At 43.0% G+C, this 26,622-nt stretch overlaps 1 protein-coding gene across 1 annotated transcript in view; it reads left to right on the top strand.

The window, feature by feature from the left end:
- DNTTIP1 (deoxynucleotidyltransferase terminal interacting protein 1) overlaps positions 1–26,622 on the top strand; it is a 1,330,332-nt gene that overhangs the window by 513,313 nt on the left and 790,397 nt on the right. The window contains exon 7 of the mRNA XM_044088998.1: positions 17,324–17,385. Coding sequence (XP_043944933.1) covers positions 17,324–17,385 — 62 coding nt within the window. The remainder of the gene's footprint in view (positions 1–17,323; positions 17,386–26,622) is intronic.

Raw genomic sequence — 26,622 nt, forward strand, 5'->3', positions numbered from 1 at the left:
GTATGCATGTTCTCCAATGGACTCTAGCTGTTCAGTGTTCTATTCTACAACATCCTCTGTAATTCCCAGTCAGGTTTGCTTACTCGGTTATGCAGAAATCATCTTCATTTTTGGATCCAGTCAGATGACATTTACTTGGGCTGTCCTTTCATTTGGTCTCCTTCAGTGGCCACAGTGACCACAGATGCCTCCCAGTCATGGTGGGAGGTATTTCTTAGGATGGACAATCTAAGTCATGTGGTCCCCCCAAAAGATCATTTCACACATCAGTGTCCTGGAGATGAGAGTGGTCCTATTCGTGTTGCAGGCATTTCAAGATGTTCTCCCTCTGGGGACTGATGTGATCCAAACAGACAGCATGTTTGTGGTTTGGTACATCAACTAACAGGGGACAACCCAATCTTTACCCCCTCTGTTGAGAGGCTATGAGTGTGTGACAGTCAGTCTTCTCCTGCTGCTTTTGTAGTAGCAGTGCACATTCTGGAGAAATTCAGCGAACTAGTTGACAAACTCAGCAGGTCCATTTTGTTACCTCACAAGTGGGCTCTCAGTTAATCAGTGGTGGAGAAGACTTTCTGTCGTTGGGGGCAACATTGCTGCAACCTCTTTGCATCTCCCCCCAAAAACAAATCCAGCAGGTTTTTTGCTGTAATTCCCACTTATGTATGTCACTGATTGATGCTCTAGTCCATGTTTGGCCCTTTAGTCTACTTTATGCCTATCCCCATTAAATCTGATGCCATTATTCTTACAGAAAGCATATCAGTTGAAAAGCTCAGCTATTCTCATTGCCCCTTTTTGGCCTTGCCAAGTGTGGTTTCCTTTCCTTTGGTCTCATCTTTGGCATCGGCCATGGATCCTGGACCCCAGTCTATACCTTTTCCGAGCCCCAAACTAACCTCATGGTTTCACCAGTTCCTATAATAGCTAGACAGCCCAGACTTTCTTCCCTTGTTAGACGTATACCTTTTTCTTCCCAGAAAGCTTCTACAAGGAAAATCAACAAGAATAAATGGAAATTATTCTCAATTTGGGCTCTTAGTAAATAAACTGAGCCCTACACTGCTCCTGTTTCTTCATTTCTAGAATTCTTAGCTTCTGTTTTTCAAGAAGGTGCTAGTTTCTCCATAATCAAAGTTCATTTGGCAGCCATATCATATTTTCATGAAGGAGAAAAAGCTTCTTCCTTAGCGTCTTCTAAAATTGTGCAAGGCCTTTCTAAAAGTCACTTTCTTACTTTGCCCCAGTGAAAGATCCATCTCCTCCATGAGATTTGACAGTAGTGCGTTAGGGGTTGACACAACAACATTTTGAACTTTCAACAAATAATGATTTAAAATTTTTGTCTTGAAAATTAGCATTTATAGCAGCATTTACTTCTGCAAGGAGAATTTCTGAACTCCAGGCTTTATCATCCAAATCCCCTTGCATTGTTTTTGAGGAAGAAAGAGTTACTTTACATTCATCTTTCTTCCCAAAAGTATCATCCGACTCCAATATCAGTCAAACAGTTCATCTGCCTGTCTTCTTTCCTAATTTTTCAAATAAGGGAGAGTACATGTTACAACTTTTAGATATACATAGAGAACTATGTTTTTTTATCTACACAGGACTAAGGAGCTCAAGAAAACTGACCAGTTTTTCTTTCTCAACAAAAAGACTGGTAAAGTTACCATGGCAAAATGGATTACTGATTGGATTTCTTTTGTATATACTGAGCAAGACCCCTCCCTATCAAAGCCTCCTAAAGCTCATTCAGCTAGATTCTTGGCCACGCCTTCTGCCTTTTGGTCTAAAACTTCTATTGATGAAATTTGTGCAGCAAACTACCTGGTCCAACGCTCACACCTTTGTTACTCATTATAAACTAGATTTCACTTCTAGAAGCAGAGCTGCTTTTGGTTCGGCAGTTCTCTGGAATATCTTTTCATGAGGGCCATTTAAGTTTCACATCCCAGAGGTTGAAGAGTGAAAAGGACAACATCAGAGATTAAAGATATGTACACACCATAACTATGTGTCTGTGTTGTCCATTTTCATTTTTCTGCAACTCTCCACTCTCTTTCTGCCTTCTTTTATCTTCTAGAGCAATCTCATGGACCTTTTGGAACATTTTAATTACAGATTTGATCCCTGACTTACTGTTACTTTCCTTCTTCCTAATATGTAGGCTAGCTGGGGCATTATGCATAAAGGGAGTTGGTCAAGAGTTGAATAAGTAAGTCTGAGCTATGCGGCTGAGCCAGATCCAAGGTCAGATTCATAACCCATATATTGAGGAACGATGAAAATGGACAACACAGATGCATAGTTATGGTGGTACATAACTTCAGTATTTGATTTAAGGGCAGTGCCACAATTTTTCTCTGAAGGGCCCTTTTCCTGTCTTGTGCTGTCTGTGTTGCATTTTTGTCTCATGGACAATGTTTTGAAGTTTGGCCAAAAGTAGTTTCTTCACAATACTGCCTCTGGTGACTCATTTGCTCCATCATTTAGTAATGTGTTTTTGTTGGAATTTGAAAAGAGTTTTATGTGTAATGAATCATTTGTCTTCAGATGTATTAATATATGTGTTTTATAGACTATTTGCTATCTTTGTGTAAGAGGAGTAAAGTTCTTGCAGAAATCTGTGCTAAAAAACTTAAGTAGCAACATACATGGTATTAAATTCACCAATAAAATTGAGCAAGTCTGTAGATGTTTTTGAATTTGACAATTTGTAGTAGTTCAAGTAGCATGATACAAGCCGAGGTATTTCTAAAAGAATGATTATAAAGTGTTCATGTCTGTAATGGCTAAAAGAATGGCAAAAGTAATGTCAAAACTGGTAGATAAGGATCAATGTGGTTTTGTGGAAGGGAGGCAAACATTTGACAACATTAACAGAGCATGGATGATCCAGAGGGAAGCAGAATGTAAGCAAATAAAATTGTCTGTGGGTCTTGATGCAGAGAAAGCATTTGACAGAGCAAGCTGGGACTTTATGAGCAGGCAGGGGTGTCCTCTTTCCCCTTTATTATTCACAATGTATTTAGAACCATTGGCAAAGGAAAGAAGGGACTCAGAAATTCAAGGATATAATTGGTATGGTAGTCAAAAAAAGCTGTTTTTATTTGCAGATATTATTTTATACCTGACAAAACCATAAAAAGACATTACAATGTTGTAGAACATTTTGAGATCGTTTCAGATCTTTCCCAGATACAAAGTTAATGAAGCTAAAACAAAGGCAGTAGCGGTAAATTATGTACCCCCACATGAACTGGTTCAAGGATTCCCATATTTATGGAGACTTGATAAAATGAAGTATTTAGGAGTATGGATTAAAAATTATTCTAGTGTGGCAGCTAAGGATATGTGGGAAGAGACTAAACAAAAGATAATACAAAAACAGAAAATGAAGGCTTTGTTATATTGATATACGTAGTAAGATACAAGCAGTTAAAATGTTTTTAGTCCCTTTAGTCTTGTACACAGGCCAGGCATATTTTTATCAACCAGAGGAGAAGTTGTGGGTAGCAGTTAATAAAGAGCTGAAGGCCTTTATGTGGGAGGGTAAGAAGGCAAGCGTCAAGTCGGATAAGCTGATTCTTCCAGTCGAACAGGGTTGTTTGGTATTACCCAATTTGAAGGGGTATTTCAGAGCTATACAGTTAAGACTCCTGTACATAGCACAAGCAGAAAACTAGAATTCGAAATTGAAAGGGATGATGATGAAAGGGGGGGGGGGGAGTTCAAGAAACAAGGAGAGACTAGTATTTTGGATGCAGGCCTTTAAGGAGAATAAAAATAATCATACAGAATATTATATCCATAAACTAGCAGAAAGTATTCTAAGAACTAATCCAACACGGGAACGGAGAAAGGAGATTCAGCCGATATGGATGACTGCAGTTAGGGATACAGACAATTGGCAGGAGGGGGCTGGAAATTATTGGAGAAAACTGGCAAAGGAACCAGTGTATTGGGAGCAGATAACTAAGAGGGAAGGATGATAGAATAGGAAGACGCCAAGAATTTATTTGGACTGCAGGTTAGAAATTGCCTTCCCTATCAGGGATTGATATCAGAGTATAGGCAAAGAGAAAGAAAAGGGGGTTTCTAAATGAAAGACCAGCACTGGTAGAGTGTTTGATAGAATCTAGAGCAGAAGCTGCCAATAAAAAAGGAATAATTAGTAGATTGTATAAAATATTGCATGATAACTATAAGAATCAATCAAAGGAGGTTAGAAGGGATTGGGAAAAGATTGGATAAACAATTCACAAAGAAAGAATGGAAGGCTATGTGCATGTCCCCAAATATGCAACGAAATGTAGAAGATTTAGGATTTTTGCCTGGAAATGTTTACACAGATATTTTAATACCCCAAGTAAACTCCAGTGAATATTTCCTTAGGCAATCGGCAAATGTTGGAGGTGTGAAGGGAAAGAAAGAGGTAATTGGAACATGTTTTCTGGGAGTGTGGTGAGTTAGCAGACTTGAGAGATCACTGCAGGATGCACTGTCAGAGATGCTGGGTGGGCAGATTGTCTGACAAGGGAGATGACTTTTCTGAGCTATGATACAGAATCTGAATTGCCTAGACATGGTAAGGCCTTGCTGTGTTTAGTAATGGTGGCTGCCAAGAAAGCAATTACTAGAAAAAGAATCTGGTTCTAGCCATATGTAATAGAACCAAGGCGTTCTCCTCAAAAAAAAAAAAAAGAAGCCAATCTGGTGGTCCCCTGCCATTAATAAAACTCTACAACAGAAGGAAGAAACTGTTGCAGAAAAAGGTGAAGTCCCAAGACTGGGAAAACTCCCTTATTGGCCTCAACAAAAAAGTTGAGATCCCTCATCAAATCTAAAGCCACCTTTGAAGGCAGAATTGTGGCAGACACTAAAAACAACCACAAAGCCTTCTATAGTTACAGTGCAGTGGAAAAGTGTTTGCCCCTTCCTGATTTTTTTTTTTTTTTTGCATGTTTGTCGCACTTAAATGTTTCATATAATCAAACAAATGTACATTTTAGACAAAGATAACCCAAATAAACACAAAATGCAGTTTTTAAGTGATGATTTTATTAAGGAAAAAAAATATCCAAACCGACATGGCCCTATGTGAAAAGGTAATTGCTCCCTAAACCTAATAACTGGTTATGTCACCCTTAGCAGCAACAACTGCAATCAAACATTTGCGATAACTGGCAGTGAGTCTTTCACATCGCTGTTGAGGAATTTTAGCCCACTCTTCCTTGCAGAATTGTTTTAATTCAGCCATAATGGAGGGTTTCCGAGCATGAACCATCTTTTTAAGGTCATGCCACAGCATCTCAATTGGATTTAAGTCTGGACTTTGACTAGGCCACTCCAAAACCTTCATTTTGTTGTTTTAAGCCATTCAGAGGTAGACTTGCTGGTGTGTTTTGAATCCTTGTCCTGCTGCAGAACCCAAGTGCACTTCAGCTTGAGGTCACAAACTGATGGCTGGACGTTCTCCTTCAGGATTTTTTGATAGAGAGCAGAATTCATGGTTCCATCAATCACAGCAAGTCATCCAAGTCCAGAAGCAGCCCCAGACCATCGCACTGTCACCACCATGTTTGACTGTTGGCATGATGTTCTTTTTCTGAAATGCTGTGTTACTTTTACGCCAGATGTAATGGGACGCACACCTCCCAAAAAGTTCAAGCTTTGTTTCATCAATTCACAGAATACTTTCCCAAAAGTCTTGGGGATAATCAAGATTTTTTTTTGCAAAAGTGAGACGAGCCTTTATATTATTTTTGGACAGCAGTAGTTTTAGTCTTGGAACTCTGCCTATGGTTGAGTCATGAACACTGACCTTAAATGAAGCAAGTGAGGCCTGCAGTTGTCTATATGTTGTTTTGGGTTCTTTTGTGACCTCTTGGATGAGGCGTTGCTGTGCTGTTGGGGCAATTTTTGTAGGCTGGCCACTCCTGGGAAGGTTCACCACTGTTCCATGTTTTCTCCCTTTGTGGATGATGGCTCTCACTGTGGTTTGCTGGAGTCCCAAAGCTTTAGAAATGGCTTTGTAACCTCTTCCGGACTGATAGATGTCAATTACTTTGTTTCTCATCTGTTCTGGAATTTCTTTAGATCGCGGAATGATGTCTTCCTCTTTGGGATCTTTTGGCCTACTTCACTTTGTGTGACAGGTTCTATTTAAGTGATCTCTTGATTCAACAGGTCTGGCAGTAATCAGGCCTGGGTGTGGCTAGTGACATTGAACTCCGCTTTCCCAAAAATGTGATTAATCACAGTTACTTCATGATTTAACAAGGGGGGAAATTACTTTTTCTCATAGGGCCATGTAGGTTTAGATATTTGTTTTTCCTTAATAAATAAAATCATCATTTAAAAACTGCATTTTGTGTTTACTTGGGTCATCTTTGTCTAATATTTAAATTTGTTTGATGATCTGAAACATTTAAGTGTGACAAACATACAAAGAAATAAGACATCAGGAAGGGGGCAAATACTCTTTCATTGCACTGTATATCAAGAATCTCCACGGGAATACCCAGATTTGCTCTGAGTTACTGCACAATGGTACCTCCTATATTGAGCCAACAGATATTGCCAACATACTGGCTGACAGATTCACTGCCACTTTATCCCTCCTCCCCCAAAGGACCAATCACAATACCGGAAGAATGGCAGGCACCCACCATTACTGCAGCACAGGATGAAGCTGCATTGTCCAAGGCCAAGAGTACAGTTTCCATGGGGCCTGATAATATCCCCTGGCTGTGTTCTACATGAACTAGAACTACAAAGTGAACTGGCACCACATCTGTGTACCTTGTTCATTCACAGCCTCACCTCAGGCTTTGTCACTATCAAATGGCACACTGCTACAGTCATCCCTCTCCATATAGGAGGAGCGACTACAGACCCTGCGAATTATTGCCCCATTAGCCTGACAAGTCTGATATGCAAGGTTATGGAGCACATCATCATGGACCTAATTAACAAGGATATAGGTAATCTCCAGACTCTGGATCCCACCCAATTTGGTTTTGTGAAAAGGAGATCATGCCTGCTCAACGGGCAGCCACGGTGGTGCAGCAGTTAGCGTTGCCTCCTCACAGCAAGAGGTTCTCCGGTTTGATCCTCGGCTGGGTTGCCTTCTCTGTGGTGTCTGCATGTCCTCCCTGTGGTCGCGTGGGTTTCCTCCGGGTGCTCCGGTTTCCTCCCACATCCCAAAGACATGCAGTAGGTGGATTGGACATTCTAAATTGGCCCTAGGCATGAGTGTGTGCCTTCTGTGGAAGGTTGGGCGCCGGGCTGGCAACTCGACACCGTAAAACTCCATTGCCAATCATCAGCGGACAAGGTGATCTGCTGTGGCGACCCCTGACTGGGAAAAGCTGAAAGAAGAAGACGATCATGCCTGCTCAACCTGGCCGACTTCTTTGAGTCAGTCACCAGAGCTATGGATGAGAGTAAGGTAGTTCATACAGCCTACCTCAGTTTGGCCAAGGCCTTTGATACCATTCCTCACTCAGGAATTATTGATAAACTCAGCAATCTAGGCATCAGCCCCTATATCATTAGGTGGGTTGCAAATTGTCTCACAGAACCCACAGTATGAAAGCAGCAGACTCCAAGTCAGACTGCAGACCAGTCACGAGTGGAGTCCCACAGGGATCGGTCCTGGGTCCTCTCCTGTTGGGCATCTTCTTCTCAGAACACAGAGGGACTCTGGCTGACCAAGTTCGCAGATGACTACAAGCTGGAAGCCATTATTAATTCCCCAAGTGATGCAGACATCCTACAGAAAGGCCTCACTGAGACCAGTGACTGGTGTCGAAACCATGGCCTTAAGCTTAGTGCCAAAAAGTGCATCGTCATCCCCTTTGGGAAAAACTCAGTTCCCACTAATTACCACATTGATGGGATCCCACTGAGCACTGAAGGCTTTATAAGAGATCTGGGGAGACAGGTTGATAGCAACCTCTCCTTCGACCACCACATTGCCACTGTGGTCAGAAAATTCTTGTGTGTGGCACATCTCATTACTAAGGGTTTTGCATCCAGGAAGAAAGAGGTCATCATCTCTCTCTACTCTTCCTCATTAGACCAGTTGAATACAATGCCCCATTTGGCATGTACCTCACTAGACACCTACAACAGCTGGAGAGGCCACAAAAGTACCTCACAAAGAGGATCTTAGGCTTTAAACACATGCCCTATATGGACAGAGTCAAAACACTCCATCTGTTCTCTGTCTCATATCGTCTACTAAGAGACGATCTCTGCTTGACTTACAAAGCCATGTCTGACCCAGCTCTGTTAGAAATGCTACATCTAAAGAAGTCCTAATCCCTCTGCACCACATGCTGTAGAGACCTCAACCTCATTACCACAATCAACAGAACATGCTGGAGGGACAGGTTCATAACCCAGAGACTACCCATGCTCTTGAATAGACTTCCCATACATGTCAAGCAGAGAACCTCACTGGCTCCCTTCAAGAGAAATCTTGATGAGTGGATGGGAAATAGAAAGTTCACCCCGGGGATTTCTCCACTGGCTCTACTCTATAGAGGGACTGAGAACTAACATTAGGCGGCACAATGCCAGGACAATTCTATTGACTAGGCTTGTAAAGGCTCCAGGGCCATTAGCCTAGTATACACCTATGAACCAGATAAACTGGAAGTAGTGACTTTAGTAACAGAGATGAAACAACTGGAATTCAGATCTTTAGAAAAGGGTAGGAGCAAACTACATAGGAAAAAAATGGGAATTGTGGGAACAGTACATACAAGGGAGGAATGAGGTTTAAAAGGTGGCAGGACTTAAATAAGCTATGTAATGTTTGAGTGAGAAAGATTGGGTAGATTACAAGTTATGTATAATGTTTGCAACTGGGAGTGTGTCAGTATGGTTTGTGATGTAAAATGCTTGCAGCTAGGATTGTATTGATGGGGTTTTTCATTTATTCAAATGTATGATTGCCTATGTATTACATGATTGTTTACTAAAGATGTGTCTTGTTTTAAAAAAAGGCAGGAATTTAATAATTTATGTAATATTGCTTAGATTATTATATGTAACATTATATGTGAAGTTGCCCTGCTAGACAGGAGTCCAGGGAAGTAAATGCTGTGGGAAGAAATAGCCAGTGAATTGTTATGGCTAGGCTTGTACAGGCCCTAGGGCCGATAGCCTAGTACCAACCTATGAACCTATAATGTTATGTTAATATAGTTTGATTACTTTTGTATGAATGTAAATTTGCCTATGTCACAAGTGATAATTCAGTAAAAAAGCTGTTTGAAAAAAGGTATTTCTGAAAGAAACATCAGATAGCAGATTTCATTTGGAAACTGCACATTCACCACATTTAATTGCAGTACGTCTACTGAGTGAATTAATTAGACAACCAATTTTATTCATTTGAAAGAAATAATTGATACTATTTAGCATAGCTTGAGTAAGAGAACTTAAATACAAAGGAAGTTATTTCTAAAGCCAAAAATAAAGTTGTGCAAGTTGTTTGCAGGTTGTGGTGGGTACACAGACAAGTAAAAATGAAAGTTAGTTACTTTAGGTAAGAACAACTTTTGTGTTTTTTTACACAAATGTTAAGAAGGAGCTAGCACATGATGTTAACATATCAGAATTTGAGAAAGTTGTTCATCTAAATCGATATTTTCTTTTTCTGGACCTCTTAAATGTTAGGGAAACGTCTTATAAAGTGAATGTTATCAAAGGTAGCTGTTTGTATGTAGGTATGCAAATGTGGAGAATACAGTATGTCGTTATGTTAACTGTGTGAATTTTTAACACTTGGTGGAAAGATGTTAACTTGAACAAGGGATATTCCTGTAAAAGCAGTATAGTTGTATATGCTTTTAAATGTGTGTATAATCCAGCTGACTTACTTAGGGCAAAGTAAATGTGGTGAAGATAGGAATACAAGATCACACTAGAGGTGTGAGAAATAAAATTTTATCAAGTCCAGTAGCTGCAAACAAATTATTAGAACATAGTGGTAGTTTATTATTTCAAATTTTTAGTACTGGTCTCAGTATAGTTATCCAGAGGTGTGAACATTTATTAAAAAAAAAAAAAAAAAAAAAACAGGAGTGCGTACAGATACACAAAGTTAGTTATATGGTCTTTTGAAAGTATACTTTATTTGGTTAATGACAAAACCAGTTGTCATGTAGCATTTATATTGTATACTGTCAGGGCACCTCTAAATTCATGTCACTTGATGTCACAGTAGTGTATTTCAAAATTATTCTTGCTTCTAATTTATTTAATGCCATCCAAAAGTCACCAAAGTCTGATAACTTTGATTTTTTCCCTTGTCCCTATAGAAATGGAGTTCAGTTAGAGATTTAAAGGGAGCTTTGTGAGATTTGCTCCCTTTTAGACTGGACTGACCATACAGCCAGTGCTTTGTATTGATTTGACTAGTTATTTTCCCCTGTCTTGTTGAATTCAGATATGACCCCCCCACACACACACACACAGCATCTTCCCGATTTGCATCTAAAAAATGAAAAAAATAAAAAATATGCCTTAGCCTATGGCTTATGATTCTGCTTTTGCCTTGGCTTTAGGGCGGCTATCTGACCACTCCTCTTTTGTTACCTGCAGGTCTCCTGATGTGGTTGTAGTACCACAACTGTGTGGCACAAAGGTCAGAGACATCCTCTGGGGCTGTACCATTGCCTACTGCAAGTATGGAAGATCCAAACTCTTTAGGTGCAAGAGAAGTTAAGGTACAGAATCTTTTGCCAGCATTGATACTGTTTCCCCGGGGGATTTTCCCACTACTACAGTGAATGCCAAAATGAGACGGAAGAGCCACCATCTGGTCGTACAACAGTAGCTGTGGCTAGATCCATTATTCAAGCAGTTGATTAAGGGGTGCATACCTGAGTTTTGAGTAACACCAGTGCTTCCACCACTAATCAATTTGCTAAGTATCTCCCTTTTGATGAGGATCCTGATGTCTGAGGACTGTGATCTTGACGGAGTCAGATCCTCTGATGATGAGCAGGTACAGGTACCCAGATAGATGTTTTCTTTTTCCCATATATTGACTAGAAGTAGATATGCATTCAGGTAACTCCAGCTGTCTCCAAGATTAACAAGGTTATGATCTCATGAATAACGAAGCCCCAGACATTGAGACCTTTCCATCATTGATCCCAGCATTGCATGATGTCTTCAAGAAAGTAAACAAAACACCTCTTTTTTACTGAGGCTTTGCCTTATAAAGAGTTTAAGAAATGTTGGGTTTGTGTGATCGTGCCTTGCCTCCAAGCCCCTTTGTCTGAGAATCCTGCATCAGTGTCCCAGTGACTTTTGCTGATAAGAAGATCCCAAGGATATTGCCAATATCCTGGCAGATCGATTCAGTGCCAACTTCACCCCCCCCCCTCACCCCCTAAATGGCCCAGCTCAATGCCGGAAGATTGCCAAATTTCGGTAATAATGGCCACACAGGTAAAAAACGCACTCTCCAAAGCTAAGAATAGAGCATCCATGGGAGCAGATGACATCCCGGGCTGTGTGTATTACATGAACTACAGTATGAACTGGCACCTCACCTAAGTGTCATGTTTAATCATAGCCTCACCTCAGGGTTCGTGCCCACTGAGTGACGCAGAGCTAGTTATCCCACTCCACAAGGGGGGATCCCGGAAACTACCATCCCGTCAGTGTCAGTCTGACGAGCCTTGTCTGCAAGGCCATGGAGCGTATTATCATGGAACTTATAAACAAAGACATTGGCAACCTTCAAACACTGGACCCTACCCAGTCTGGGTACGTGAAGGGCCGATCTTGTCTCCTGAACCTTATTGACTTTTTTGAATCAGTCTCCAGAGCCATGCACAAGGGTAAGGTGGTCTACACAGCCTATCTAGACCTTGCCAGGGCCTTTGACACCATCCCCCACTCTGGAATCATAGATAAACTTACTAAGCTGGGCATTAATCCCTACGTCACCAAATGGGTTGCTAACTGGCTTACTGATAGAACCCACACTGTAAAAGTAGCCAACTCCAAATCCAGCTCCAGACAAGTGACAAGTGGAGTACCTCATGGTTCAGTCCTGGGACCGCTCTTGTTTGGCATCTACTTCTCTGAAGTACAGGCCAACACTAAGGGACTCTGGCTAACAAAGTTCGCAGATGACTGGAAACTGGGAGCCATTATTGAATCCCCAAATGATGTGGATACTTTACAAAAGGGCCTTACAGAAACAGATGCTTGGTGCCAGAGCCATGGGCTCAAGCTCAATGCCAAGAAATGTATAGTTATCCCCTTTGGGAAAAAACATGTACCCGTGAATTACCATATAGGTGGCAGTACACTAAACACCGAAAGTGTGATAAGAGACTTAGGGACACAGGAGGACAGTGGTCTCACCTTCAATAACCACATCGCCACAACAGTCAGGAAATCCTATGTGGCACACCTCATCACTAAGTTTTTTTCATCAGAAAAAAGGAGGTCATTGTCCCACTGCACTCATCCCTCATTAGACCCATTATAGAATACAATGTCCCGTTTGCTATGTACCTCTCAAGACATCTGCAACAATAACCTGGAAAGCCCGCAGAAATACCTCACCAAAAGAATCACAGGCCTAAAGCAGATGCCCTATGCTGACCGCCTTAAAAAGCTCCAGCTATACTGTGTCGCATATTGTCTACTCAAAGGCAATCTCTGCTTAACATACTAGGCCATGTCCAACCCAGAGCTGTTGGACATGCTACCCATAAAGAAAACCAATCCCTCAGAGCCACACGCTCCAAGGATCTAAACCTTGTCATCATAATAAACAAAACATGCTGGAGGGATAGGTTCCTGACCCAGAGACTCTCCAGACTCTGGAATAGATTGCCCATACACATCAAGCAGAGTGCCTCTTTGTCCTTCTTCAAAAGGAACCTTGACGATTGGATGGGAGAAAGGAAATTCACCTCGGATTTCACGTCAGTCGCCCTGCTAGACAGGGGTCCAGGGAAGCAAATAGTGTGGGAAGAAATAGCCAGGGAATTGTTATGTATAGGCCCTAGGGCTGATAGCCTAGTACCAACCTATGAACCTGAGACTGTTTGTTTTTTTATAACCCAGTCCCTGATAAACTAGGCAATTGGCTAGAATCTCAGGACAAGAAGGTTGGGCATTCCAGTGTGGTAGCTTTTAAGTGTTTTACTTCCAGTGTTTTATCTGGAAGTGTGTGTTGAGATGCATTTACAGTTTAAACAAGTTTGCTACATTGCTGCCAGCATTGCAAAAAGTCTGTGTTAAAGATATTGTTTCCAGTGTCAAAACGTGTACCTTGGGAAAGGGGACTGATATTTCTAGAACTGTAGCGTTATCAGAGATGATTAGGATGTATGCTTGGTTGCACTCCTAGAATTTTTCTGATGAGTTAAAAAATGAAATTTTGAATGCTCCTCTTAAGTCTGATTGTCTGTTTAATACAGCAGCTAATTACATCTTTAAACACTGGGAGGACAGAGGTGAATTGATGCAAGGAGTATCGAAAATGTTCCATATTGCCAAGATCTCCTTCTTTACGCAGTATAACTTTTAGTGGCCTAACAGACAGAAGTCCCCATCAAATAAGAACCAAGGCAATAAAAGGAAACCGCAGGATAACAACTACTCGAAGGTGAACAAAAAGGATTCCTTTCCCAAAAATGATACCCTCTCCCAACTTATGACTATGCCGAGGCAAGGTACACCTCTGTTGGTTGCCTTATCTCTCAGATTGGCTCTTAACAAGGTGGCCTAGACATCAGTGGTTTCTGACAAATGGCTGCTAAACATTGTTGACAGGAATTACAGGTGACAGTGGAAAAAATGCCCACTTCTCTTTGCGGGGTTCCCCCTCATCTGCCAGACCAAATTTTATTTCCTTCTATTCTCCAGCTATTCTCCAGCAAGTGCTGGACTTGGGGGTCACGGAACCAGTCCCACCTTTAGAAAGAATGAGACGTTGCTACATAATTGTCTTGGTTTCCAAAGAAGAGCAGTTGTGAAGGCCAGTTTTAGACCATCTTTTTTTCTGAATATGCGTGTCAGGGTCCCCATGTTTAAGATGCATGCCCAGCAGACAGTGCCACCTGTGTTGCTGGACAGCTGTTTCATGGTGACCCTGGTCTTGAAGAATTTATTATGTATTTGACATATGTTAACTGTGATGGGCTAAAGCCCTTTTTCAGCAGAGGCCTGGGGAGAAAAGCTCCACATTACAACAATAAGAACATTAACATGATAAAGTAAAGTACATGACAAATATTTAACAATATAAGCAGTAATAGTAAAACATTTCCCTTATTAGTAAAAATAAGAAAGAGACAGAGAAAGAAGATAACAGTAACAGAAGGGTAAGGAAGAAAGAAATAGAAAATGTGGGGTCTATATAAAGAAAAAATTGAATAAAGGGGGGGGGGTAGGGGAAAGGAAAGGAGAGTGAGTAGGCAGAAAGTAGTGCTAGAGTAGGGGCAGAGTTCAGGTTGGATGATCACTGAGACAAGACCAGGTGCTCTTTAGATGTAGTTTGTGTTTTCTTAAATTCTTGGACATTGGAAATATTTCTCAGGGGCAGTGGAAGTTTGTTTCATTGGATGGCAAGATAAGTGCTGTAAAGATTATGTCCAGTTGATTCCTTTTTATCATATCCCCAGTGCTCCAGTGCTCATCAGTTCTGGAGATATCAGAGATTTTCTGTGTTGGTGTCACATGTTTTGTTTTCTGCATTGCCCTTTGGGCTATCCATTGCACCACAAGTGTTCAGCAAATACCTTGACTGGTAGTGGACCACTGTTGGCCTCTGAGCATTCACATCTTTCTGTACTTGATGACTTGCTGATCTGTGTAAAGTCTGCATGCAGGTGTTTCGAATTGCTAAAGAAGCTTTCGACCTTACTTTTTTGTCCAAGTTAAACCTCCAGAAATCATGTCTGACACCCTTGCGCAGACTCATCTTTCTGGGGTGCTTGATAAACTCCCAACAAGGGAATGGCCTTTTTGCCTGAAGGTAAGGTCCTTTTGTACCAGACTGTTCCTGGAATTATCCAAGGGAAGTGTTGCCTTCAAGAAAGAATACTTAAAATTCTTTGACAGATGGCATCCGTGATTCTCATGATACCACTGTCCCATCTTCACATGAGAAAATTTCAGTGGTATGTCCACACTGTTAGACCCACCATCTCTCTTCCTGGAATCCCAGTTGTTGGTGCTACATTTTAGCAGACGAGAGTTACACTGGTGGAGAGATCAACTGAATATCAATCCAGGCCTTCCTTTCTTCCCTCCAGTGCCAGTACTGTCTGTCCAGATTCTTCCAACTTTGTCTGGGGATATGTGTCATTTGGGATGCATGTGCAAGTAATTTCAGGGCCCAAAGATGCACAGAAGCACATCAGTATCAAGGAGATGTTGGCAGTAATTCACACCTTGAATATCCTTCAAATGGTGTCCTTCACCACCTTTGGACTCCACGTACCCTTCTAGTGGTTACAAACAACACCTCTGTGATGCATTTCTTCAACAAACAAGGGGGCGCAGTGTCTTAACCTTTGTGCTGGTTAGCAATGATAGTCTGGTAGCAAGCCTCTCAGTATTCTCTGACTCTTTAGGCATCTTACATATCATCAGAGCAGGACATTGTGGCAGACCGATTAAGCAGATCCTGGGCAGATTTACACAAGTGGCAGCTCAAGGCACTTGGGCTCTAGGATCTAGTCCAGATGTGAGGAACAATTTGTTCACCTCCTTTCAAGCAGACACCTGGATAAATTTTGTTCCAGACATCATTGCAATCATGCTTGATGGACAGACACAGTCTCGTTCCCTTGGACAGTAATGTTCCTGTATGTGTTTACCCTTTCCTCTGATCCACAAGGTATTTATGAAAATTCAAAGAGAAAAGACCATTGTGGTGACCCCTCTTGGCCCAGGCAACCCTGGTTCTCCTTGTTAATGCTACTGGCCAAGGGCAATTGCCACAGGCTTCCTTACACTCTGGATGTGCTCACATAGTCTCATTGGAGAAACTTCATTTGACAGCCTGAATGATTCAGCCTTGACACCTTTTAGACACTTGTTGCATGAAGATATGTAGCAGGTGTTAAAGGAGGCTAGAAAACCTTTTACTAGAAAATCATATGTTTACAAATGGATGACATTTTCTAAGTGATACTTAAATGGAAACGGGATCCGTTGAAATTAATATCCCTTTCGTCTTGAAATATTTGTGCGCGTTACTTTCAGGATGGCTTATCATATACATCCATTTAGAAACCATCTGTGCTTGCCTGCAAGTGTTCCTGCTCTTTGTTATCTTTTGGTAAAACAGTTCATGAAAGGAGTATTGCATATGAGATCCCTTTGCGAGCAAATTCCTCCTTCGTGGGACCTAAATTATATTCTTGGAAAATTGACCTTGCCACCTTTTGAACCAAGTAGTTCACACTGATCTTAAGTTCTTAACTTGGAAAACTGTTTTGCATATAGCTCTGACATCTGCAAGGTGCAATTTTGAGTTGCAGATTGTCATGGTGGGACAACCTTTAGACCATTATCCTTCCTCCTCCCAGGTTGAGGTAAGCTTTGGGAATCCACCCGTATGCCTGTAAGGCACTCCATTTGTTGACAATAGTACAGTTGCATAACTTCCATTTACCTGTAACTGCAGATGTTTCTGGAACACATTGCCTTACTGGTAGTACCCTTTCTCCAGTTCCCTCTTGTTGGATATGTATAGTTGGTTGTTGGAGTTGCTGTTGTGTTTTTGTTCAGCAGCCTTTTTTGACGGGCGGGCATGTGTGCGTGCGTGTGGCATTTGGTTTAGAACAGTAGGTGTTTTCAAAGGTGGTATTACCACCTGCTTTTCCTGTTGAATCCTAGAAAACTGAAAGAGTCCTGTCTGAATGTGAAGGGCTGTCCTGGTCCTGCCAGAGGGTCGGTAGCGTGGCATTACTGCCGATATGTCAGTAAGACAGTGTGTTCTATGAACATGTATTGTTAACAGGTGAGTGGAACTTGTGCAACTCCACTTTTCTCTAGGTCCTCTGAAATTCAGGGTGATGGGTTTTTGGAATTCTACTTGTATGATTTTTTTTTTTTCAAATTCTTTTATTCAAACCAAATATTAATTGACATTGTGGATATAAATTACATGTAGCACCATAGATGTACAGCTTGGAAAATTCCATTGTTTGCATAGAAGTTTGTGATAATGAGGAATTCATATGTCTTTTGGTATGCAGAATAATTTGTAGGATATGCATAAGCATTAATTGCATTTTTGTACTTGTGTATTAAACAGAAGAAAGGTCGGCCTCCTGGACCCAATATGCCCCCTGAGCGAGTGCCCTACAATCCACACATGTGAGTATAATAGCCATGAATTAGACCATTACTTGCCAGTTTACCATTCAGCTATCCATAACTAGGCACAAACACACCAAAGTAGGTGGGAGCTTGGATAATTGATGCTAGAGCAAGCATAATAAACAATTTTGATTATGCAGTGGAATGATTTTGTGAGGCATCATAATTCTTCAAATGTATAATGTGTTCTTTTAAAATTACACATTTCTTTCTACATTGTGCCCTTGCTCAAGCTTTTTTTTAGGTGTATCATTCCTTAAAATGTAAATCAGTATAAGATGTTTTAGATGATATGGACTTGAATTATAAATTTTAATTATTCTGGAATTTAATGGAGTTGCTTTGCTGTGTGATCATTACTCCATAAAAATGGGGCTATATTTTTCATTTACACAATCTGTTGCTGGTATTTGAACAAGCTCAGTCTGTCTCCACTGTCTTGTGTATTGGAATGCAGTCAGTCATATGATTAGTCCATCTTCAGAGAGTGTTAAGATCAGCAAGCATTCTAAATAAACCTGATTTCCAGCCATGAAGGTGATTAGCTCCACTACAAACAATTTTTAGGTTCACTGCACATTGTATGTAGAATAGCATTCATCAACAAAGTTTTATGCTTTGTTTTGTGTTCAGGCCCTGATGTGCATATCCACACCTCCAACCCTTCCACTCTGGTCAGCTTGTTCTCACCCTCCACAGTTCTGTTGTCAACCACTCAGACTACCGGACAGTCATCACATGCTTGGGCATTTGGGTTCTCTTCCCACCTAGAGAAGATACCCTGGAGGACTGGACCTGGGGACTTTAAGCCAGAGAGCTTCATATCTTGCCCTAACTGAAACTGACATTCTTTCATTCTTGTAGCAGTTGACTTGAATCCTGCTACATACACCTTTTCTTTTTCCTGCAGTAGTTTTATGTTCATCTTGTAGATCATTGCTGAAGAATACATTTTTAATGTGACTTTTGTCACAAAAGACCCAACTTGCACCCTCCTCCAGGTGGGTGGATGTCTGCCCTTTAGGGAGATGTCAGTACATTCCCTTCTATAATGTTCACCCACACCCTTTGGATCTTTCTTGCTGCGTTTCTTGGGCATGAGAAGCATTATAAAAGCATCCACAGATCCGAATTTGTTGTCTTCATTTAGTCTTCAACCTGTGGGTTCCCGGATCCGGCAGAGACGCGACAGCCGCATACTCAGCATCTTGATCTGTGCTCCAAGCTCCTCCCCTACCCATAATGCACCTGTCTCCTTCCCCTCAGATCTCATTTACTGCACTTCAGCTTGTATCGCGATCTGTGTTCCGAGCTCTGTTTTTGGGTAAGTGTTACTACTTTAATCCCTTTTGCCTGTTTTTCTTTGCAAAAGTTTACCTTTTCTATTTTTCTACCCTCCCTTACTACACGTTTCCACCCGTGTAAAACAAAAAAAAAAAGAAAATCCCCTTTTTTCCATTTCTGTCAGTGTGGTGTGTCTGTGTGTGTCTGTGTCTCTGTGTGTGTGTGTCTGTGTCTCTGTGTGTGTGTGTGTGTGTGTGTGTGTGTGTGTGTGTGTGTGTTGGACTTCTCAGTCGCTTTGATTATGTCTGAGACCCCAAAAGCTAGGTTTAGAAAGTTCACGGAGTGTGGCCATAAGCTGTCCCCAGCCGATGGCCACACACTGAGCATGGCATGCTTGGGGGCAGCCCGCTTGGAGACCTCCTGTTCCATCTGTGCCTGGTTTAATCCATGGACACTGATGGACAGGAGAAATAAGTTAATTCTGAAAGGGTTTCTTCCCTCTCCTTCCACCGAGGCACAGGCCTCTTCTGCTTTGGACTCCTTGGCTGTCTCCTCCCCAGCCTCTGGGACTCAAACTCCCACCAAGAAGCCTGGGGATGGAGATAAGCCTCCTAAGCATAAGGATAGGCCCAAGAAGCAAACCCAGATCATTTGAGTCTGGCTGGTCCGCCTCCAAAGGTTAGGACGGCCCTGAGTTCGGAGTCCCCCTGGCTCCATTCCCCTTGGTTTTTCCCGGAGCTGGAGGAGCTTTGGATCCGGTCGCCAGCGCCGGTTTCACCTCACCACCATTCCAGGCTGGTGTCGGTGGCCTCCTCAGCTCGTTCCACCCGCAGTCTTTCCAAAGCAGAGATAAAGTGATGCAGAAGTTCATCCGCACCCAGATCCAATTGGGAGTCTTGCCTGCTCCCTCTTCCTTCAGAGTGGGTGGGGCATGCAATATGTGTTCATCCCTATTTCTCCTTCTCCGATCCAGCCACCGGTTTCGGAGCCCTTGGATCTGAGGACACTCGGCATCAAGGGGTCGGCTCCGATGGTACCTTGTACCTGGAATGCCGGCTGTGGCCTTGAGGTCGGGTCTGACTTGCTCAGATCCATAGCTTTGGTGCCAGATCCGAGGGGCTGGTGTTGGTTCTGAGCCTTTTGGAGCAGAGCCTTCCCCTAGGTATTTCGGCTCCTATAGGCTCTGCTCCAACTCCCCCGTCAGGTGTGAGGAATACGGCTCCTATCACTCCTTCTCAGGAGGCCCGTTCACTTTCTGCTTTCGACGTGGTGGAGAGGGTTCTCTCAATCCCATTGAAACCCTTGACTGTCTCGTCTTTGGAGTCTGTCCTGGCTCCCTCTGTTTCTGGTGTGGGTCTGACTGTTTTGTCATCTTAGGGACAGCCTGCCGCCTCTGTCCCAGGAGCAAACCAATTGGCGAGCCATCCCCAGAATCCCCCACTGAGGAGGCTTCTCCCAAACACACGTGTAAACGGAGGCAGTTGGACTCCCCACCGGAGTCACTTACTGAAGACACTGATTTGGTGGAAGGGGAAGGTTTCCCACGTTCACCCCCCCCCCCCGGGGATGTCTCCTATGGAGACATCATGGAAATTCTACACCAGTGTGGGAGTGTGGTCTGTCCAAAAACCCAATTCAGATGAATCTGTGTTCCTGGAGGTTTTTGGCGCAGGACCTTCTACTTCCTGGGTGTCCCCTCCTGCAGATCCCTTGGTGGATCTGATTGCATTTCGGGTGTGGATGGAACTGGACATGGTGGAGCCCATTCCCAAACCCCCTGAAAAAAGTTTTGAGCCCCCCTTTGGACAGGACCTATTGGCACAAAGGCTCTCCGATTGATTCCATGCTGTGGCAGCTGCCACTAAGAATGAGCTCGTTCAGGAGAGATTTACGGTCCACCCTCCAGACCAAGAGTCCAGAACGATGGATCTTTTTGGGAAGTGGGTGTACACTTCAGCGGCCTTTCTGTCCAGGAGCTGAGCTACCTGGCACATGTGATTAGGCTGCAGCGAGACCTGGTCAAGGAGGTCGCTAAGTCTACCCATATCTTCGGAGGGCAAGAAATTTTTCTCTTCCCAAATGGCCACCCTGACATGTGTTGCTAGCACCTCTATGCGTCTCCTCTTCCATGCAACGGAAGGCACCGCTAGAGCTCCCGGTACTGGCATTGCCATCAGGCGTCAAGCCTGGCTCTGGTTGTGTGCCTTTTCGGAACCCTTTAAATGTCTTTTACGAATTCCCCGTACGACGGTCCTCCCTTCTTGGGAAGATGTTACATGACAGAGTGAGAAGGGCAGGAAGAATATGTCTGCTGTCAGGATCCGGTTTTCAGCCTCTCAACAATCCTTCTCTAGGAATCAGTGAGGGACCAAGAAGATGCTCTGAAAATCTCAAGAGTTTCCCCCAGGATACTTGGGACTCACCTTCCCCCAAGGGCAGAAGGGGATTTGATAGACACTGCCCTAGAGGTAGAGGGGCTCCAAGAAGTCAAGGGTCTCAAGAACCTTTCTTGGACAGACCCATGCAGCAGCACTGAAGGGTTGCCTGACTGCTCATCTCTGGAGGCAGTCTGGGGTCGCCTTTCAGAAGATCGTTGGGCATTGCAAATTATATCCAGAGGTTATTCAATCCCCTTTCTAAAATCACCCCTACCACCCAGTCATCTCTCGGACATTCCATCCATGCACAAGGGAGAATGCAGCACTGGAAATTACAAAGCTGCTAGAAAAACGAGTGATCCAATACGTCCCCCTAGACCAGTACAGATTAGGCATTTATTCCAGGTTCTTTTTAGTGCCAAAGAAGATGCGGGACCTAAGACTAATTCTGCATCTATCCATCTTGAACCTGTCAGTAGCCAGAACGAAATTTTGGATGGTCACCCTTCAGTCTATTCTGCCCTTCCTGCAGGAGAATGATTGGATGTGCTCAATTGATCTCCAAGATGCATACTACCACATCAAAATGGACAGGCACTCTAGGAGGGTTCCTCCTCTTCTGGCTGGGAGCCGATCATTACCAGTTTCGAGCGCTTCCCTTTGGTCTCACCAGAGCCCCCAGAGTGTTCACCAAAGTGATGGCAGTAGCAGCAGCTCACCTGAGACTCCAGGGCATACAAGTCTTTCCTTACCTAGATGATTGGCTCCTAGCTGTCCCTTCCAAGCATCAGGTCTGTCAAGCGAGGGATTACTTTCTTCCTCTAGCCCAGCGGTTGGGCATCACCATCAATCTCAGCAACTCATCGCTTGCCCTGGTTCAGGTATTAGATTTCATAGGGGCTTGGCTGAACACAATTCAAATCAAGGTCTTTCTTTCCTCAGAGAGGATACATTCACTGAAACTTCACGTTCTGGGCGTTCTTCAAGCCCAGCCACAAACTGCAGAAGTAATATTAAGGGCGTTGGGGTCCATGGTGGCCATGATCAATCTCTTACCTCTGGTGTGTTTTCACATGCGGGTTCTTCAGTGGACTCTCGAAGTCCAGTGGTCCATGTTAGAGCTCCCACTGTCTCACCCTGTTCAAGTCTGTTGGGTGTGCAGGTACTCTGTTCTTTGGTGGTTACATTCCCCCGACCTTATTCGGGGTCACCCCTTTCTTCCCCCTTTCCCCTCGACCACGGTGATGACAGATTCCTCCCTGCTAGGGTGGGGGAAGCATTGCTCTGGAAGGATAGTCCAAGGCACGTGGTCCCCTTAAGAGACCAGATTACATATCAGCATCCTGGAGATGAGGGTGGTGCTTCTAGTGTTGCAGGCTCTCCATGCCCATCTTCCCTCAGGAGCGATTGCTATTCAGACAGACAATATGTCTGTGGTCTGGTACATAAACAAGCAGGGGGGGAACCAGGTCTTATCCCCTATATACCAAAAACACACCTCTCTGGAACAATCTATCTGCATGCCTGGAACTATCTATGAAAGATGAAAAAAATGCTTTTGGTAAACATTATAAAAATAATGCAAGTTGTCTTGTGAATTTCAAGTTTATTGTGTTAGATGAAGTGATAAATGTGCACAATAGATTTGATGCTGAAGATTAGCTTGGGTGGAAGGAATATGTTTGGCAAGTTAAACTGAATGCATGCTATCCACCTGGAATGAATGATAGGTCTGATTTTGTTGCATATTTAAAAAAGAGGAAGTTGCATCATAAGTAAATGGTCATGTGTTTGTTTTAGTAGTATTTTAAGCTAGTAGTATTTTACTATATTATTCAGACTGAGGAAGTCAGAGTTGGATGAAAGCACTTACTGATTTTTGAGTCTGTGGATTAAAAGCAACTTTTTATTGTATTTTAAGTCTGTGGATTAAAGCAGAAAAGTTTTTTGAACTTCGTGTTCCTGACCTGTGGTTTACTTTGAAATCTTATCCCCTATGTCGCAAAGTCATGAGAGTGTGGGAGTGGGCAATCTCCATCGGCCGTTTTCTGGTAGCAACGCACATTCCGGGGAGGTCGAGCATTTTAGCAGACAGGCTAAGCAGGTCTTTTCTGATGCCCTACGAGTAGTTTCTGAATCCTTCAGTAGCAAAACAGATTCTTCTTAAGTGGGGTCAGCCTTGCTGCAATCTTTTTGCCTCGCCTTACAACGCAAAATGCAGTGAATGTTTCACTCTGACCCCCCCCCCTCCAGAGGAAGCCCCCACAGAGATTCTCTTTTTCATGCTTGGCCCCTGGTCCTTCTGTATGCTTATCCACCTCTTCCCTTAATACCAAAATTCCTTCAGAAAGGTTGCAGGCTGGGGAGCTTAGTAATCCTCATTGCCCCTTTCTGGCCTTCGCCAAGTCTGTTTCCTTCTCTGTGGTCTCATCTGGTGGCTCCACCATGGTTGCTGGATCCGGTTTCAGATCTCATTTCTCACCCTTCAGGGGTTCCCCATCCAGGCCTGGATAGTCTGAAGCTCACTGCTTGGATGCTTCAGTTCCCCTGATTGTCAGGACTCCTGGTTTATCTTCACCTGTGAAAAAAGATCCTGGTGGTGGCTCATAAATCTTCCACCAGAAAGGTATACTCCAGTAAATGGAGGCATTTTTCAGTCTGGGCTTCACAGCATGCCCTAGACCCTTTCACTCTTCCAGTCTCATCGGTTTTGGAATTTTTAGCAGGGATTTTTCAGCAAGGTGCTAGTTTTTCTACAGTCAAGGTTCAACTTGCAGCAATTTCTAATTTTCATGTGGGGCACAATGTGGCTTCCTTAGCATCTTCAAAGCTTTGTAAAGCCTTCCAAAAAGGCACCTTTATTCTTTGGCTACTGGTGAAGGACCCCACACCACCTTGGGATCTTACCTTAGTTTTACAGGCATTGGTTTTGCCTCCTTATAACTCGCAGCCTCTGTGGATATGTAATTTTTGTCTTGGAAGACTGCCTTCTTGATGGCTTTTACTTCTGCCAGAAGGGTTTCGGAACTTCAAGCATGGTCAGTCAACCACCTTATATGATTTTTCATAAGGATAGGGTATCCTTGCGTACTAACCCTTCCTTTCTCCCTAAGGTAGCTTCAGAGGCCAATATTAATCAGGTTGTTAATCTTCCTATCTTTTTCCCTAATTTCCAAAACAAAGGGGAATGCAAATTGCACTTATTGGATGTGCACAGACAGTTGTGTTTTTACTTGCACAGGACTAAAGCATTCAGTAAGTCTGGACTAGCTTGTCATATCTTGCTCTAAACTCTTCTTAGGGAAACCAGTATGTAAAGTCACCATCGCCCGTCAGATTTCCCAGTTTATTTTGCTGACGTATTCCACTAAGGGTTTGACTCAGCCAGGTCAGGTGAAGGCTTATGGTCTATAGCTACTTCAGCTGCCTTCTGGTCTAGAGTTTCGTTGGGCGATATTTGTTCTGCGGTCACCTGGGCTTCATGTCATACCTTTATCTCACACTACAAGTTGGACATCATATCCAGGAACAGGGCATCCTTTGGCTCTGCTGTGCTCCGGAATATCCCTCCATGAATGCCACCCACAGGTTGAAGACCAACTGTAGACAACAACTTCAGATAAAGAAGTTGTGTACTCACCATAACATTCCATCTGAGTTGTCCTCCATTTGTCTTCAGCTGTCCCTCCCTCCTTCTCCTTGCCTGGCGTAGATTGTGTGGGGGTATGACAAGTAGACGATGTGGTCATCACCAGGATGCCTATTACTGTTTCCTTCTTCTTTATGGATATTTGGCATGGGGGACAAGGTTTTTGGGTCAAGTGCGATGTTAGGTGGGGCAGAAAACTCGTTCTGAAGGGAGGAAGGAGACAGGGACATTATGGGTAGGGGAAGAACTTGAAGCTCGAATCAAGATGCTAAGTATGCAGCTGTCGGATCCGTGCCGGATCGAGGAACCCCACAGTTTGAAGACAAATGAAGGACAACAACTCAGATGGAACATTATGGTGAGTACATAATTTTTTTTTTTTCTGTTCAGCCTGTTCTGTAACTCCGTTTAGATAAGTACCTCATTGCAGTTCTTACTGGTTAGCTATAAAGTATTTAGCTGTTTAGTGGGTTGAACAGATGGTTTTGTGTTGGGGTATGTCTGCTCCTAAGAAGGAAGGCAGGTGTTCTTCTGAAGGGCAAATGCCACCTAAGAATTTCCAAAGTGCTTTTGTTTTTTGCTTAGGGCATGAACATAGCTTTAGTAGTTGTAGCTTTTGCCAGGGCTTTACTTCCAAATGATTAGGAGAAGGGAGCATTCCTTACAAAACTGTTTGAATCACAAGGGACTCAACACCTTGATCCACACTGCTATGGCATCTTTGAGTTTTTCCCTGACCTTGAGCATTCCCTCTTTCAAGAACTGCATGGAAATGCGACTTAAGAAGAAGGTTGTCAGGAATGTGGGAGATGTAATCAAGGTGGACAGAGTCCCTGCTTAAAGGGTTCAGGTGAGGCATGCAGACAGTCCAGAAGTTAAGGTTGCAAGCTGCAGTTTCTGTAGCAAAGGATTTGATTCTGTAAGTCCTTGTTTGCTTAGTATATTACCTTGAGAAAGTCACTTAACTAGATGTTATTCTCCAGTCACCCCTAAAAATGGACTGTGTGCCCAGTGGGTCTACCTGGTTAACATATAGGATTATTGTTGTTGTTATTATTATTATGTTCGCATTCTGCAGTTCTGTGTATCTTAGGTGTATGAGGCCTCTGAAGCCAATTTGGAGACCACTTTGAGTGTCGATTTAGACAAATCCCACCAAGCTGAAGGCCATTGTGTGGAACTCAAACTGAACTCCCTTGCCATGGGCATCCATTGCTGAGTTGTTCTTCATTATTTCTAAAGGGAGAGAGGTCAACCTATAATTTTAGGTAGGTAGGGTGTCTCTAGTCAAGATATGAAGGTCTCTGGCTGAAGTCCCCAGGTCCAGACCTCCAGTGTACTTGCTCCAGGGGAGAGGACCAAAACGTCCAAGCATATGATGCTTGTCCTTCCCTATTTCTCTGAACTTGCTTGGGCCTCAAGGAAGTGGAAGGTTTTAATTTCCTATGTCAACCCAGTCTGCTCCCCAAGAATTGTTCTCCTTTACTCAAATTTTCCTCGTGTTTTGCAGAATTTGTAGCCAATGACTGGTCACCCTTCAGTGTCATAGAGCCTCCTTTGCTCAGATTTGGACTTTGGTTCCAATATTCCTCTTAGGGTATGACATGGTCACTGATGACACCATCTCCTTTGCTTCTTCCACAGAGACATTCTCATTTGAAGAAGCTGTTTATGGGATGATGTGCTTCAGATGAGAGGCAAAACAGGCATCAGATCCTAGAAAAGCTATTTTGATTTGCTGGGCCTCAGTGCCTCTTAATCTGTAGCTGTTGTTGCAGTCTTAGGAGCTCTAGAAAAGGCTTTTCTTGGCTGGCAGCAAAAAAAAAAAAAAAAAAAAAAATCATACCCCACCCTGACACTAACAAGTATGGCATGATGTTCATCGTGCATACAGCTGCAGTCATAACAGATGGGTTCTCCTGC

Source organism: Protopterus annectens, chromosome 12.part0 (assembly GCF_019279795.1).
Source record: "Protopterus annectens isolate FY-2018-M chromosome 12.part0, PAN1.0, whole genome shotgun sequence".
NCBI classification, from domain to species: domain Eukaryota; kingdom Metazoa; phylum Chordata; order Ceratodontiformes; family Protopteridae; genus Protopterus; species Protopterus annectens.